A 17177-nucleotide genomic window follows, 5' to 3' on the forward strand; every position below is an offset into this window, starting at 1 on the left:
CTAAGGCTTTTGATTTTCATGTGTGAAAAGCGCCATCTGATCGGAAAGGCATTGCTCTTGCACAAAGCCATAGGAGAATAAATTAGTGGGCAGAAAACATAATCCTTTTAAGTGGCACACCCCAGTGGTGACAAAATGCAACATTCTTTTTTTTCCTTTCTTGCCTGGGAAGTGTCTGCTCTGCACAGACAAGTAGCCTACAAAAATCTTTCCTTGTTGCAAAGACACTCTGAAAGCGTAATATAAAAGCAGAAGAAAGCTGGCACCTCCTTAATCTTATCTCTTTAATTGCACCTATTATGGTTTAGGACACACCTTCATCTAAATACAGGTGAAGTTTCAAATCTTTCTGAATCAATCTGATTTTTTATTTAAATGTTGTTGTAAGAAAATGATTCAACGTTGTAATTACCTCCAGCCATAATTGATTGTTTCTGATTACACAGTAGGTTATTAAAAAAACATTATCTGGAATTGGACTTTACCTTTAAACACTGTTTATATTATTGCAACAATACATAAAGTATAATGACATAAACGTGAAGCAGGTGGCTACTTAATAACAGTTAGGAACATTCAGCATTCATTCTAAACAGTCCATTTGAGACCAAATTATCTGCCTTACACAAATGATTAATCTGACCGGTAGTGCACTGTGCAGTATGATTAATGAGCATGATGCTGTTTTATTAAGCAATAACTCACAGCTATGTGGTGACGTCAGTCTTTATCTTTGAGCGAGTGGTCTTTACTTCCTCCAGTGTAATGTACCCTGTGGTGGCTGCAGCTCCTCGCAGGGAGTGGAGGGCAGCTCTGAGCTCTGCTCTCTGTGACAGCGACAGGGCCCAAGGGAACACAGAACATGTTCATTAATCAGCACAATGTATGGTGGTGCAGCAAAAGGGCAGATGACAGTATATGTGTATGCGGATGCACTGTGTGGTGGTGGAGTGCTGGGACTGATTTTTCAGAAGGAAAGAACATTTAGACATGGAAAGGTCCACCTGCAATTAAAAAGAAAAGAAGAGAAAAAGTGATTTTATAGAGTTAAGGAAAAGAAAGCTAACAAACACATTTTGTAACACTTGAAAATGTGAAATACAGTTTTCAAGAGAGGTCAGTGTCTCAGGCTCCCAGAGTCAGCCAGCAGTGTGCTCTGAGTCTCACTGGGAAGCTGAGAATACATCCTCTCAGATAGTGTTGAACTCATACTGCCAGACAGGAATGATTGATGAGTTTATAAACAGACAGATGGGGAATAAGGGTGCAGAAAAGAGGATGATATGTCTCATCAGTGGCACAGATTACTCCATTTGAGTTTGAAAGTCATCTAAATTTAACCTGAGTGTTGTTCTGTTCCTTAACCATAAGTTCTCCAGGGTGGAACTCTTTCTGTGTTTGACTTCTGCACATCCTGTTTCGCCAGCATACTTTCTGGTATTAGATATACTCTGTTGATCCTTCATGTGACATCCAATGGATTAGTTTTCAATTTTTAGCTGAATTAAGGCATTTCAGAGAGAGACATAATTTCCTTGTACTTCAAAAGGTTTGACATGAAACACTACGGAGCTGTTCAAGAAGCATCAGCATGATACAGCCAAATTATTTTATTATCATCATTAGATCCAGGAGCAGCCATGTTTACAGCAAGTCTACGTCCCACTTCTTGCCCCACTCCATAACAATAAGGAATGATATTTGAGAGTATTTTATAGTTTAGATGTGAGTACTTGTGACATCTAGTGGTCCTGGAAAAAAATGCAAATATTTTAGAGGAAAAGGAAATGGTGGGCAGGCAGGGGAGAGGAAGGAAGGATCCAGTATCACCTGCTGGAAGATAGTTAATATTTTTTAAAAAAGAAAAAGATTAAAAAGATGCTCCTGAGCAAATTTCTTCCCTGGAGATGCTGCACATCCGTCTGAGACAGAGGCTCCTTGTACCAAATAACATAAGCAATAGAAAAGTTCAGCTCTATGAAAACTTCTGAGGTGGGGTAAGACTTGATGGTTATGGGTGGTTGGGTAAGGTGCTTAGGCTCAAATCCTGTTTGTGACAAAGGAGGTGAGCGCAGAAGCTGTGGGTGATGGCATTACAGGGACAACACAAAGACACACCTGGGATAGATCAATTCCAATGATTCATGCAATCTCACATCATGGAAGGAGGATGAAGGGTGTTGGGAGGAATATAGTGTACTGTGGGCTCTGTACAGTCATCCATTATGAATGAAACACATTAAATGTACCACCACCCAAGACTTTCCCTATAATCAACCAAAAAACATGGATGATTCCCAGGCTGTAGATTCAGACCTTAGGTGCTCTGAACTGCTATGTGAAGAAGCCTGCTTTAACATCCTCAACAAGATCCCTTGCATTATGTGAACTCTGTAAAAAGAAGATCAAGACAAGACACCTGTCTGATACACATCAAGTCTATTGGGAGTCATGGAAAGATGCAATGACTAGGCAGCATAAAATGTGCTAGCTGGCTACTTGGGAGCCTGAACCTAGAAAGCCACAGCCTGCTTACTTCTGCAAAGCGTGGCTTTTCACCATTCATTCAGGCTGGTGACTCAAGCATGCAAAATGTCTTGTTCCTCCTATGTTGGAGGTTCCTGGAAGAAAACTGCTTTTGACGACGGAGATAACCACGTGATATCTTTGAGCAGTCTCTAGCAGAAATCAAAACAGTTGAATGCATAATTGTGCAAGCCTTTCCCAGAGAGAAGTAAAATAATCATAGAAGACTGATAATTCCTATGCAGTTGTCTCTTAACTCAAAATATTCATCTGACGGTGTTTAAAAAGGGATAACATAAAACAAAGCCAGTATATTTCATAGCTAAGCAAGTTTGCACAGCTAGATAACAGACCTATTAAAACAGTGCTTATACATATACATTTATATATGCATGGCTTGTATATACTTAGTGTGACTCATGAATTGGAGTACGTGGTGTGATTCACACAGCTTCTGTGAGATTTGTCAGGTAATGAGTTTGTGTGTGCCTCCTACTATAGCATGGCTTCAAGCGTTGCACTGCATGAATGTATGTCTCTGGAAGACAACAAAATACATTTGCAATGGACTTTGCATCTGACTGATTACTGCACAAACTCTGCCATCTGGTATTTCCAGGTCGTGTCTGCCCCTCATCACTGCCTCTGCAGGAGCAGAACCCAGCTGGGTGCTTCAGGTTAGCTTAGGTGAGATGTATCTGACTCCAGTGTAACACAGGTGTCGTAACTCCCATCAGATGCTATGGCTATATTTCCCAATAAAGGATAAAGCTTAAATACAAGTAACTGCAAGATTTAAGTCTCCAGAAGAAGTATTAGAGCAATACATCCTATGCCACTCCCAAAGCTACACTCAGACTTTGCAAACTCATTTTCCTTGGACTGCTTAGGTCCAGTTTCTCATCTGACAAACCATTGTTAGGTGTCCTTTGTAGAAGGCTGTAAGAGAAATAAATGTGCTTTGTGAGACTGCTGCTACAACAATGGCAGGAAGAAAACAGATCTCCCATGGTAACCAAGGTGTAGGCTGCATGCCATCAGTTATAGGAGTAAATACTTGTCATATGGAAAAGTAATACATCTGGTGGTGGGAGTAAAACTATTCAGGATTCAGTTAAAAATGGAAACTAGATTGATTCTGTTCGCTCAGTACCACACTCTCATTTTCCCATGTGAACGAACCCTCAGGCTCGCAGGGAAGCCAAGAAATTATGACCTGTTGGGTCAGCATAGAATCACAGTTGCTTTATAGAGAGGGCACAGCACCACCAGTGATGGGGACAGCCTCATCATGCTGTTGTCATATAACTCAAGTCCAGCTACACTCTGCCTTATAGAGGTGCAGACTAAACAAGACCTGGAGAAGTAATCATTTTGATACTAAGATCTTAACAGTCCATGATTGTTATCAACAATGCAGATAGCGGATGGTCAGATGGAGCTGTCTTGTATGCAGAGGCAGAGCCTGTAGGGAAGGTGAAATATAAACCATGGAATGAGAAACTCAAGAGATGGATTTGCCACCGAAGGTCTACTTGTTAACAATGGCAAGACCTTAATGTGAATGTTGGCACCCGTATCTACTTATATGATGGAGACCAGGGCTTGCTGAACATTTATCTCAATAAAGACCAAGCAGTGGATGTTTGTTAGCACAGTGAGGCAGTGAGTGATGAGTTTCAGCAGTGGTGACAGAGGTGTGAAAGAAAAGCCACGTTTCAGACAGCAATGCAGGTTTTTATGAGTGCAGCATGGAGGATCTTGTTTCTTGCTGGCAAAAGGGCATAGATAATACTGGTGACTATGTTGAAAAATGGTGTTTTGTAGCTGAGAATTTGTTCAGTCAAACAGTGTTATTGTGTTCTTTGTATTTGTTGTAGTTTCCATGGAAATAAATAGGACGTATTACTTTCAGACCAACTTGGTACAAATACACTGACCACTGTCATTGTATAGGGTCGTCAAACATTAATTACAGCTTTCTATTCACTGATATGAAGTAACTGTATAGGCATGATCAACAATATTGTATAATGTTTTATTGCTGTTTTCTTCTGAAAATGTTCCAATAAGCATTGAACTAAAAAAAAAGAGGCATTAGATCTTAAATTATTTTTCTGTGTTTGCATGCAATCATAACATTACTGAAGTTATCAGTGAAATGTTATTGCAAGATACAACTGAATATCTTCCCCAGTAACACCTGTTGACACTATTCAAGGCCAAAAAACAATGTAAGGGAAATATTTTCTCCATGATACTGTGGTTGAATAACACTAAGAAATTAATATGTATTTTGGTCTCTACTGCATTTCCGCACATTATTTATAGGTTTTATTCCAAGAATAATACAGTGACAGTGTAATAAAACCATACTGGTAATGGTGATTTCCCGTTTTGGTAGTAAATATTAGCCCAATTGACCTACCAGAATAAATAAGTAAATATACAAAACTACCAACATTTACTTTTTGATCAAATTGTAATCCTAGTGAACTCTATTGTCAACACGAGTATTACAAAAGTCAAAAAGGATGTTATAAAGAGTCAATAACGTGTCTTAAAATTAATCACTTATTCTTGATCCCTCATTTTAGCTTTCAGTTACTAAAGCCCAAGCCAAACTTACTGAAGCAAGTACAAAGACTTCTGTTGGTAAATAAGGCTATCACTTCATAAGACGGCATCAGTGCCTCACTGATAAACATGCTTAGTCCTTGATCTTAGTAGGAATCCAGCTCAGGAATCCAGCTCAGTGTGTGTCAGCCTGAAAGCAACAATTAACTCCTTAGTAAAATCCATAGAATACATTTTGAGAAAGTGAAGAAGTGGAACAAAAACTCAAGTGACAAAGTTATAAGCTAGGACAAAGCTGTGTACGGCATCCCTTCTTTTCATTGTGTTGACCACGCAGCTCGGTGTCATCAGCAAACTTGATCAGGGCACACTCAATGCAACTATCTGTGTCACTGACAAAGATTATGTACAGTTCTGGTCTCAGTACCAACTCCTGAGGAACGCCACTTGTCACTGGTCTCCACCCCAACACTAGCCCATTGACTGCAACTCACCAATTCCTTTATCCACCAAGTCTGCCATCTTTCAAATCTTTATCTCTTCTACTTTCAGGTTGTTTACTTCATTTGATTATCATAAACCACAATCAGATAATAGTATCATTGTCTCTGCTAAAAAATAACTCAGTTCAGTAAAGAATTAATTTTTGGGAAAGCACATTTACCTTCTTTCCTAGGTCAGGGCTAAATGTTGGGGAAAACTGTGCTTAATAAAATTTCAGCACAAGCATAGGAGCAAAGTACATGTGGTCTATCTGCTGTGGCAGCACATAATTACCTTTCCATATGTAGGTCTGCGTATTTCTCCCCGGATTCAGCTGAGAACAGCAGAACAGATAAACCTTTCAGTTATCTAAATCTGGGGTTGATGTTGCTCAATCATATGGTGTGTGAAAATTCAACTATCAGCAAGACTACCACTGGATGCCACTGCTGGACACTCAGTGTTCTTCATTCTCTCAGTGGTGAAAAACAGGAAGAGAAAGCCCATCAGTGCCACAGGAAAAAAATAAGGGGGTAGAGAAAGAGAGAGAGAGAGAAGCTGGACAAGATGCAGCTGTATTTATTACTGACTTTATTAACTCCTTCTGAGCATTCAGATTCTAAATCAAAGAGACCTGATAATCCTAATAGGAAAAAAGAAGAATCTTCATGAAGAAAGCAAACGTCCAGAGAGGCTCAGATAAGCACGAACTGTGCTGTGGAAATACATGACAAAGGGAAAGGACTGAGGCATCTGTGGTTTCTGTTTATGATCAATTGGCTTCTTCTGTCACAGTTTCAGAAAAGCAGCCATTGGTTTAGCTGCTTAAACAGGGATACTGTCTTTCATGAACTATGCAAAAAGAAAATGACAATTCAAATAATGCCAACAACTAAAAATATGAAGTTTGTGTTTTTATTCTGAATCTCACTAAGAGAAATATATATATATACAATATTAGAAGCACTTGATTTTCTGAACTTTATTTAGACTCAATTAATCGTTGGCTGATGAAAGATTCAACATGAGCTGGCAATGCGTGTTTGCAGCCCAGAAGGCCAACCATGTCCTGGGATGCATGAAGTGTGACCAGCAGGGTAAGGGATGTGATTGCGTGTGTTCCTCTACTCTGCTGTCATGAGACTCAGCATGGAGTGTTGTGTTCAGTTCTGGAGCCCTCAAGAAGCACATGGAGCTGTTGAAGCAGGTCCAGAGGAGAGCCACAAAGATGATCAGAAGGCTGGAGCACCTTCCCTACAAGGTCAGGCTGAGAGAGCTGTAGCTGCTTAGCCTGGAGAAGAGAAGGCCCTGAGGAAACCCTATAGAAGCCTTCCAGTAACTGAAGGGGGCCTTTGGGAAAGCAGGGGAGGGACTTTTTATAAGGGCATGTAGCAAGAGAACAAGGGGAAATGGTTTTAAACTGGAAGAGGGTGGATTTACACTAGATATTAGGAATTCATTCTTTGCTGTGAGGGTGGTGAGACACTGGAACAGGTTGCCCAGTGAGGCTGAAGATGCCCCCTCCCCATAAACACTCAAGGCCAGGCTGGATGGGGCTGTAAGCAACCTGGTGTGGCATGAGGTGTCCCTGCCTATAGCAGGGGGGATTGGAACCAGGCGATCTTAGAGGTCCCTTCCAATCTAAATCATTCTACAGTTCTATGAATAGCTGTACAAAGGCAGGTGGTTTAGGAGAATGAGTAAAGATGAGTAATAAAAAGTACTGATAGCAAATCCCAGTCTTAATTGCAGCTTTACACATTTTGAAGGGGAAAAGCATTAATAATAACTTATTTCCACTCTGCAATAAAATGGGAATACTTCCTACTTCTACTTCCCTAGGTTACTTATGCAATTAAATTGCAAAACCATAACAATGGCCTAGCTGTATTTCTAGTGTAAGTAGTCCTTGCACTTGAAGGACCTTAAGGTTCCCTTGACTCAAGTTTCCATGCAGCTAGAGAGTGCACATAATCCAGGTGTTTCTAGAAACTCCATTTGATCTCAGTTCAAGGATGCTGTTGAGGTCAGGAGTTGCAGGTTGCTCTATTCTTTATGATTTCAAATCTGCTATTCACCATATATGACAATATAGCATAGCATGACATGCCCCTGGGCTGTGCTGCAGCAAACTCTCTCCTCATGTCACTGTGTACCACGAACCCAGACTGAAATCTGTGCTTGGTCCCTCCGTTTTCTATTTGGCACTTCACTGCACAACAATATGAGCTGCACCCTTAGAGACAAAAGCACTTTTCTGAAGGTAGACTCGTTAATTTTGAACTTCCAAGAGGATCAAGTTCTACGCATGTGGGAGCAAACGAGCAGTTCTAGATATGTAATAAACACGATCCTCAGAGTAGAACATTTCTCTTCTGGTGTTTAATTTGGGAATGTACACCTGTGATTAATGATAAACATTTTATTTTTAACTCTTAATCATAATATTTGGGGTTCAGTCAGTTTTTGCAGGTCATTATTTAGCTTGCATTACTTTTGTTACTGAAGATCTATGTTTATTCTGAAACTACAACTGACTTTACCTGCAAATACGTCCAGAGTGCAACTAAGAACATCTGATAGAGATAATTATTTTGGAAACATTTTCACTGGAAAGGAAATTAAATTCACTCTTGGGAGTGTGGGCTCTAATAGTGTTTCCTTTTCCTCTGAAATAATAGCATAAAATAAAGCCATTCTGGGAAGTGTCAACAAAATCGTAATTTGATGTATAAGGGCTGAAAAGCCAAAGCCAGAGAAGGAGAATCATGGGACAAAATTTGTTTACACAGATGCTGGACTGTCTCCAAAATAGTTCTAAGTCCTCCCAGGGCTGAACAATGGGACTGAAACAAGGCATCAAAGAACAAGTAATATATGTTAACTTGCTCCCGTTTGCTATCACACCGTGTGGGATTTTTTTCCCCTACAAGTACACATAGTCAGTGCAGTGTACATTTTTTCTAAAGCCTTAATTGTGTAACCATGCAGTTGGGGACAACAGAGGTTTGATCAGAGTTGGCCTGCCTTCCTGCTTTTATATTCGTACAGCAGTTTCAGGTAGAATACAAGCAGTTGCTTCATAAAGAAATAAAGATGATTTTCTGGATGTAAAATCTGCAGGTATCTGAGCTGGAGATTAACTCCTCTACAGCCAGAACCAGCACAGGATGACATCCTGAACTAGGCTGAAACTGAGCACTTTACTTCCAGCTTCTGAGTTGAAGAGTTGCTCTGAATGAACAACTTTATGATCAATAAAATATATTAGATTGAAATAGGTAAGAGTTTATTGTTTATATTCACTGGAATATACTAGATTTTTGGTTATAACCTGAAAGAAATTGCGTACCTATTCAATGACTTGTTTTCTTTTAGAATGTTTGATTCACAGTTAATATTGTTGAAGTAGTCACTGGCAGAGCAAAACGGTCTTCCTGCATTTGACCTCCACACTTGAATAAATAATCACTGCCTTTTCTTAGGACAGCTGACAGCTAACATTGGGACCATAACCTCAGAAAACTTAGATTTCCCATCACTTACTTTGTTTTGTTAAAAAAACTTTGATCTGGAGTGCATGCATATGGTGGAGGCAGGGGGAGGAGGAAAAGGAAAGGCCAGTATTAACTGTAGAGAGAGCAGGCAGAGTAGGATAACATTCTGAAATAAATCATATAACCAGACCACAACAGGGAAATCTTTGATAGTCTAAGAACTGTACAGAGCCAGTACCTTCAACTTGAAGCATTGGACCATCTCATTAGTGTTCCTGGGAAGCTCAGATAATGTATTTCCCTAACATGGTAGAATAACAGCTCTGAATTGCTAAAAAGTTTGATTTTCTACCCCTTTTCAAAACTACCACCTCAAAACACATAAAAATATATATTGGGGAAAAAAAAGAAAAAAAAAAAGTGCTTTATTGAAACAACACATCTACCCCAATTTGAGAAGAATAAATCAGACACTGATCATTACTTTAATTGAGTGTTCCCTTTAAGCCACGTTTCCTTGCAGCTTCAGTTTGCAGATGTTTCTTTTGTACCTCCAGAATCATTCCAAAATCACTCAGTAATATGCCATGCCAAAACTCATCTCATTTTATAACTCTGTAGCGTTATAGAGCAGTTCTGGATGTATAACACACAATTTCTTTTTTGTTTCTTCTCAGAAGTATTCTTTTTAGCCATCTTATGTGATACAAGGAACTACATATAGTTGGACACATTTCAGGGCAATTGGTTATTTTACACTCATGAGAATATTGTATTTACAAACTTCATAAGGAGTAAAACTTCTGGGTTGTACTACGACGAATAGAATTTGGAAATAAAGTATATTTTTAAGTCTTGAGAAGCATAAATCCTGGATGGCAGCACTACAAAACTGTTGTAACTACATAATCATCTAGTCTAATACAGATGGGTTCCATATATATGTATGGTAGTTCCGGGTCATAGTATGTTTACACTGAAGTCACAAGCAATAGAGGCTGAAGCTAACTTCAGAATAAAGCAAATAAATAGTTGAGCCTAAGTAGGGAAATTGGTTCTAAAGAATTCTAGTTTCCTGTTGATCTATGTCTTCCAGCTGCTTAGCTTTCATATCTGAAGTAGCTTATGCGTGCCGAAAAAGCTTATGTTGTTTTTCTTCTATTTAATGTTAAACTGCGACTTCCGTGTGAAGTCTTTCCATCATCAAGGCACTTTAATGGCCTATCTCCTTTATCAGGCCTCTTATTTTCATGACATTTGTAGAAGATTTATTATCCTTGGGACCTCTAGCCTCTACTTCACATGTGGCTGAAATCAGAGGCAGGGAAACTCACACATATACACATATACAAGCCCTGTTTCCATAGGAAATCACTCTAAAAAGATTCTCTTCTGCCTTTTGTTTTACAAGAAATGATCTCACCATAATCAGAACGGATGTCCTATAAAAGATATTGCATGCTTTTCCCATTCAAATGAAAAATAAACAGTTAACAGTACAGAGTATGAGAAGAATAAACAAGCAGCAGAAAGCGATAGACCAGTGACCACTGGGAAGGTGTAATACCCCACTCAAAGCAGCAGTATTCTGCTTCTTTTGGAAAGGAGGAAGGTTTTTCATTAAGACTCATAGAATCACAGAATATCCCACATTTGAAGAGACCCGTAAGGATCATTGAGTCCAGCTTCCGACAGGACCACCCAAAAATCAGACTGTATGTCTGAGAACGTTGTCCAGATGCTTCTCGAACTCCAGCAAGCTCAGAGTTCATGACCACTTCCCTGAGGTTATATCATATCACAGAATGACAGAATCATAGGGACGGAAGGGACCCCTGGAAACCAAGTCCAAACCCCTGCCAAAGCAGGTTCCCTACAGTAGTTTGCACAGGAAAGAGGCCACATGGGTCTTGAGCATCTCCAAGGAAAGAGACTCCACAACCTCTCCAGGCATCCTCTTCCAATGCTCTGTCATACCATGCCATGGGTTGTTGGATCTGTTTTCCCATTCCTATTTAGTCTATTTCTGGTCACAAACTTAATAAGTTTCTCTTCAGCATACATAGAGATTAGAATTTTTCTGCTGTTAGGATGAATTCAATAATACAGTAGATACAGTGAGCAGCTAAAAAAACCCAATAGGCTAGAAGTTGGATTCTGCAACTGAATCTACAGTGACTGATTCTGCAAACTCAAAGCACACAACTTCATGATCGTCCAGACTTCTGAATTTGATAGAAATCTCCCCATCACCTGGCACTAAACTGTTTCACACTTAGGGTATATTTATCTGGTGTGACCAAACGTCATCTAAACCTTATAATTTAGTTCAATCTGACAACTGCTTGGAAGAAAAGTAGTGTCATAGGCTCCATTTCCCAACCAGAGTAAAAGTAATAGTCAAGACATTGATATTTCTGAGTATTTATTGTGGCACTTCGAAGCATATAAACTCAATTTGTAGGTGTTTCAAGTCAGTTCATAAAAAATAAAATGAGGCTTTAAGTTTTAGGCAGTATTTCAGCAGGTTTTGGTTAAGAGGTTTTAGAACGTTACTGGGCAGGAGATAGGAATTTTGCTAGGAAAACAAAGCACACTCAAATTAAGGCCTTCTTGAAGCAAAGTACTTACATGTTTACTTAAGTTATCATGTCTATTGGCTCACTAGTGTATCTATTTTTTTCAGATAAGAAAGTTGTGGGTTTCAAACATGGAAAAAAAAAACAACAAACCAATCCCTGAAAATACATTCCTCTATCTATAGGCCAATAAGGTTTATCTTATTTATACCAGTGCATTCTGTTTACTTTGTAAGGTATAAGATAGAAACAGCTGTAGGGCCTGAACTTTGAATGTTTTTCTTCCTGTTTCAGATTTTACTACCTTAGCCATTTAAAATTAAGAGGATGGTTAAAGTTTAGTCCACTATTAACTGTTCATTACCATTATTTGCATTATCTTGAAGGGAAGGCGGTTTGTAGTAGAGCCTAAAACCAAACTGAGCTATTAGAAAGCCTCATTTTAAAATTATACTACAGTAACAACATCTGCACTTAATATATTTGAAAATTTTATTTAATAGCCTCATAAGTTCAGAGTAGTTACATAATAGTTACATCACGGCTTTTAAAAAGGATTGCACTCAGCTACTCAGTCCATTGAAATACTAGAAAACAGGGAAAAGGAAATGATGGAGTGTAGAGGAGCTCTGTCCACTGGACTGAGTTGTTTGTAGCAAGTTCCTACTGAATCTGAAGACGTCCTCATGCCTTCTGGTAGACTCTAACGCACTTGACACCATTCATGTCACATTCCTAGAAGATAAAGAAATGAATTCATTCATTTGCCTCGCCTTGGTGCAGAATGAAGGGGAAAAGGCTGCAGCTCAGGATTTTCAGAGTTTTGTTTCAGGCTACTGGCTGGCAGCACTCAAATTGGGTAGCAGGGCTGAACTCACCACCACCAACTGTCCATCCACAAGTTTCCGTGTTATTATGGTCTTCTTGCCATCCCATTCCTGCTCCTGGATCAATGACCCATCATCTTTTAAGCTGACAAGTGTCTGAAAAACAGAATCTGAGTGTTAATATTTTACCGACAGTATTTCATGAAGGCTGATGCTGTCCAAGCTACTTTCTTCCGAAGGAAAAATTCCCACTCCAGCTCACTCTATAGTAATTCTGCCACTGAAATCTACAAAGCCAGGATATTATCTTGATTTTTTTATTGATCTTCTTCTTATATTAGCTGACCGTTCACTTCCTGCTCTGACACATTCCTGCATACAGCAGACCTTTGACAGCATGCACAACTTCAATAACAAGAGCAGATGACGTTCTCTGTTCATGTCTTTGTGAAAGGGCTTTGAGCTTTTGTGCAACATTTATTTGATCTTGCAAAAATAGATGGATTGCCAGCATGTGGTTGAAGAGATGGGGAATGGTACATAGAGAGCACTCACACAAGTAGATAAAAGAGACACATTTGAGGGTTTCTTTGTGTTCAACTTCCTTTTGGGTTAATATTCTCCCTACTCAGTGCAAAGAGAAGCTTTTGTTGCCTTATGAAAGTGGTGACTAGGGACTGTTATTCACATTTTTGCCTGGTGTATAGTCCCTGCATACTGAGCTAGTCTCTTGTTATGCAAATAGGAGAGGTTGAGCAGTCAGGTCAGCTGCAAAGCTGCACTGCCTCTGATTAAACATCAATGGGATTTTTTCCATAGGCTTCCAATAAAGTGGCATTTGGCTTTAAAATGGATTTAAAGGTCTGTTAGTTTTACTAACACAATGCTTGTCTAACAAATTGAAGACAACAGTACACAAGACAAGATTAGTTTCAGCATTTTCCCTCTTTGGAAATCGCTTGATCCAGAAAAAATCAATTGATTTCAACGATACTTATAGTGACCGCTGTTCATCGAATAAAAGCACTGTTAGCAGGAATGCCAAAGCTGGCTTCTAAATAGTGCCTTCAACCACAAAACACCCAAAGAACTGTGTTTATTCAACAGAAAGTCTAGAATACCCACCTGAGTTTTTCTGCCATCTAATGTGTTTTCCTCAAACTTCTCACCAAGCTTGAAGCTGAACTGTGAAGTTTTGAAGGTGCTTTCTGTTTTCACAGTGATTGTATCCCCATCCTTAATGATGTAAACATCTGGTTTCGCCATACTTCCCATTTTTCTCATGGCCATACCCACACCTGCAAGACAACAGGCACAGTGTCACAAAGTCAGTTAAACCCTAAGGCTGAGGGCCACACAGGAATTCAAATACTTAAGTCCCATTTAATTAGGCACTCAAGTATGCTTGAGAACCAAAGCTCAAGAGTCCCAAAGAAATAGGATGTTTTAAATCATCCTTTGATGGGAAAGGAAAAAAGATTGTTTGCAGGGTTATTCCTTTGCTTCCTCAAATTGCTACAGCTAAATCTGTGTTGTGCTTTAGAGGACTTTTCCAAATAGAAGTAAGTATTAAACAGGAAAAGAAACACAAAAGCATCAACAAATATAAAAAGAAAATCATGTTCTGAATGCTTTGAAGAATGCGTGTCCAACCTTTTGGCTTGCCTGGACTGCACTGAGTGAAGAGAAATTGCCTTGGACAGCATATAAAATATATAATATAGTTAATATATGTAAGTAACAGAACATTATATTTTTAGTATTTTTTATTAAAACATAACAAAAAGAGGGAAAAAAGACCATAAAACAAGAGGGTTGGGCATGTACATTCTATAGAATTAACTGACTTGCACATTTATTTCAACTTAAGAGGCAATCGTCAGTCATGCTATACACGATTGCAAACATGCCATTTTTAATAAAACATCACCCCCTATTTCCTGTCTCCAAAATACTGAATTCTGAATGGAAACACTCCCATTACATGAAATGCTGCTCGCAGGCAACTTGTAGGCAGGACCTTTGGAAATGACTGGAAATTCAACACATTATGGGTATAAACCAGAGACTGTTGTCTTCAAAATGCTCCGGCACATGAAAGATTCCCCCTGCCTCAGCCCTTGTGTGTGCTCAGGGGTTCTGTGCTTTGCTCGAGTCTTTTTGATCTGAAGGATGAAGATAGAAATAAGAGGGTATTCAAGCAACAAACCGGACACCATTGAATGGGAGAGTACAGATCTGCACCGAGAGTTGATAAACAACCAAATGGATCAAGAAGTGCCACCAAGCGGGCGTGTAGTTAGAAGTGCTGTCACGTACAGCTGAGCCCCATGCTGCAGTGCACAGGATGCTTGGGTGAGGGCTGAGTCCATGAAACAAAGAATATGGTTTCCTTGGGAGGTGCAAATTTAAGAAAGAAACTCCCAGCCACTGCTTCTCCAGAATCAGACAAGATTCCAGGAGTGAGCCATGAGCACAAGCCTGCAGAGCACAGAGTGGTCCTCCTGCGTCTGGGTGTTCTGGTGGAACTGGAAGGTACTGGCACGATGACCCCCTCCCACCCCTTTGCTGTTGTTCAATCCAGGGTGAGTTATTGATCAGCTACCCCTTGAAATCCAGCTAGAGGTGAGCAGAGGCACTCCGTGTGGCAAGCAGTGAAATGCGAACATCCTTGTCTTGGAATTGTCTCCTGCACTGACTGAGCACAATCTGCAGAATCTCACAGCACATCTCAGCAGGATCACAGGCAGAGCTTCCTAAGCAGTCAGCAACCTGCCCGAACTGCAGTTGTAACAAAGAAAAGCAACCGGCTTAAGACCGTGATCTAGAAGCAAGCTGACTGCTCGCTGCCTGCACACAGGAGGTGCTCTGGAGTCACCCCACTTCATTTCTATGTGAAGCTGCAGCTCCTGTTTAGCACCACAGCATACTAATGCAGTTGAGCTGAGCCCAGCTCAAATGTCTGAATCTCCTCCATCATAGCCTCCCGAGAGGCTGAGCCCAGGTTTTCTCAGCTCACACCTACTACATACAGACAGGCATCACAAACGTGATCACAGCCGCCATCGCCCGCACAGCATAACCGTAGCGATGCCTTTTGTATTTCACACGAAGAACGCCTGACCTAAATTCCTTCAAAGGCAAAATCTCCCCCTTTTTCAGAAAGCATCCCAGCCTTCAGCCATGAATCAGCGCAGAAAACAACAGCTTCTAAGCGCACAGACACCGCAGCGTCTATCACCTGCCAGTCCGGATGCTCAGGGGGATGCAGGAAACTGCTCTCGATTCAGCACCATTGTGCTGCAGCTCGGGGCTGCGGACAGCTCGCCGGGTGCTGCGCGCACAGAGCGGCCGGCGGAACGCAGCCAGCCCGGGGCACCACGTGCAGCTGATCCGCTTTGGGTCGCGCCCGCCCGGCTGGAGGCGGCCCGGGCTCCGCGCTCTGTCCGGCTCCGGGCGGCGCCACCTCGGCCAGCGGCCCCGCATCCCCCGCGCCGAGCCGACCCCCGCTCCGTCCGCGGCACCGCCGGGGAGGGAGGAGCTGTGCCAGGCGGTAATCCGGGCCCGGAGGCCGGCGGGAGGGGGAGCGGCGGGGATGTGCCTGCCGGCACCAGCACCTGCCCGCGGTGCGGAATAAATAAAAAAATAAAGAATTTTAAGACGAGATTTCCGACATCGGTACGACGACGAGGAGAAGGTGGCCATGCCGGGATCGGGGCGCGGACCCCGGAGCCGCCGCGGATTCCCCCCGCGGACCTTGGACAGAGCCTCGGCGGCGGCTCCGGGCCGAGCCGCGGGGTGCCGGGCTCCCTGCCCGAGGCAGAGAGCCCCAGTCTCCTTACCCAGCTCCTTCATGTACTCCTCAAAGCCTTCGCTGGAGACCAGGCACCATTTGCCTAAATACGCGTCGATGGCCATGGCGATGACGGCGGCGGTGACGGCGTCTTAGTGTAGCTAAGCGGCAGAAGGACGGGCAGCAGCGGGGCCGCAGCCGCCTTTATAGCGGGACCGAGGACATGTGCCGTCGGGGACAGCCAATGGGGCTCCCGCCGCGCCCCGGCCCCTTCCCCGCCGAGCCCCCGCCCGCAGAGTCCCGCCCGCGGCGGCGGCGGCGGCAAGAGCGGGCACGTAGCGCTGCCCTTCCTCCTCCTCCCGCGCACACGCACGCAGCTCTCTGCCCGCAGCCGCACAGCCCAGGTACCTGCACCCCCCGGGCACGGGGCTGCCGGCACTGCTGGGGACGTCGCAGCCTGCGGCGCTTCTTTGGATAAAGAATTAAAATGCACCCGGCGCCTCCCGCTGCGAATGGATCCAAAAGTGGCTGCCGGGATTTGGGCTGCAAGGAGGCTTTGGCGTTCTGGAGCACCGGATCCTAAACTGCACCGTTTGTTACAAATCATAGTAATGGTGGTGGTGTTTTGATGGATGTTTCAGGCAGGACTGAGCGTGGGGCATCATGTGGAACAGAGGCAGAGCAATAAATCATAGGCTCAGGATATCCAGAGTTGGAAGAGATCCATTACAGTCATCGACTGGGACCACCCCAAAATCAGACCATAAAGACTCAGCTTTCCAAAACTGCTTATTGGCCCTTCCCATCAACCCCATAGATCCCCTTGCATGTCACATCATGCCACCCTACAGCAGTGTGGGAAGCGACCCATAATCATCATCCAGTTCAACTCCTG

At 42.1% G+C, this 17177-nt stretch overlaps 1 protein-coding gene across 1 annotated transcript; it reads right to left on the reverse strand.

The window, feature by feature from the left end:
* Nucleotides 1–11491: 11491 nt before the first annotated feature.
* On the reverse strand, nt 11492–16566 carry LOC140248859 (fatty acid-binding protein 5). Its single transcript, XM_072329928.1, has 4 exons — nt 16332–16566; nt 13615–13787; nt 12541–12645; nt 11492–12397 (listed from the first exon to the last, which is right to left on the reverse strand). Exons 1-4 carry the CDS (start codon nt 16405–16407, stop codon nt 12347–12349), a joined length of 405 nt encoding a protein of 134 aa, XP_072186029.1. The 5' UTR covers nt 16408–16566; the 3' UTR covers nt 11492–12346.
* Nucleotides 16567–17177: the final 611 nt, after the last annotated feature.

Source organism: Excalfactoria chinensis, chromosome 2 (genome assembly GCF_039878825.1).
Source record: "Excalfactoria chinensis isolate bCotChi1 chromosome 2, bCotChi1.hap2, whole genome shotgun sequence".
Lineage (NCBI taxonomy): Eukaryota > Metazoa > Chordata > Aves > Galliformes > Phasianidae > Excalfactoria > Excalfactoria chinensis.

Coding starts and splice junctions, on each gene's coding strand:
- LOC140248859 (XM_072329928.1), bottom strand. CDS start 16,407: ATGGCCATCGACGCGTATTTAGGCAAATGGTGCCTGGTCTCCAGCGAA. Junction 12,646..13,614: donor TAGATGGCAGAAAAACTCAG/GTGGGTATTCTA, acceptor TCTGTTTTTCAG/ACACTTGTCAGCTTAAAAGA. Junction 12,398..12,540: donor TGGATGGACAGTTGGTGGTG/GTGAGTTCAGCC, acceptor TTTATCTTCTAG/GAATGTGACATGAATGGTGT.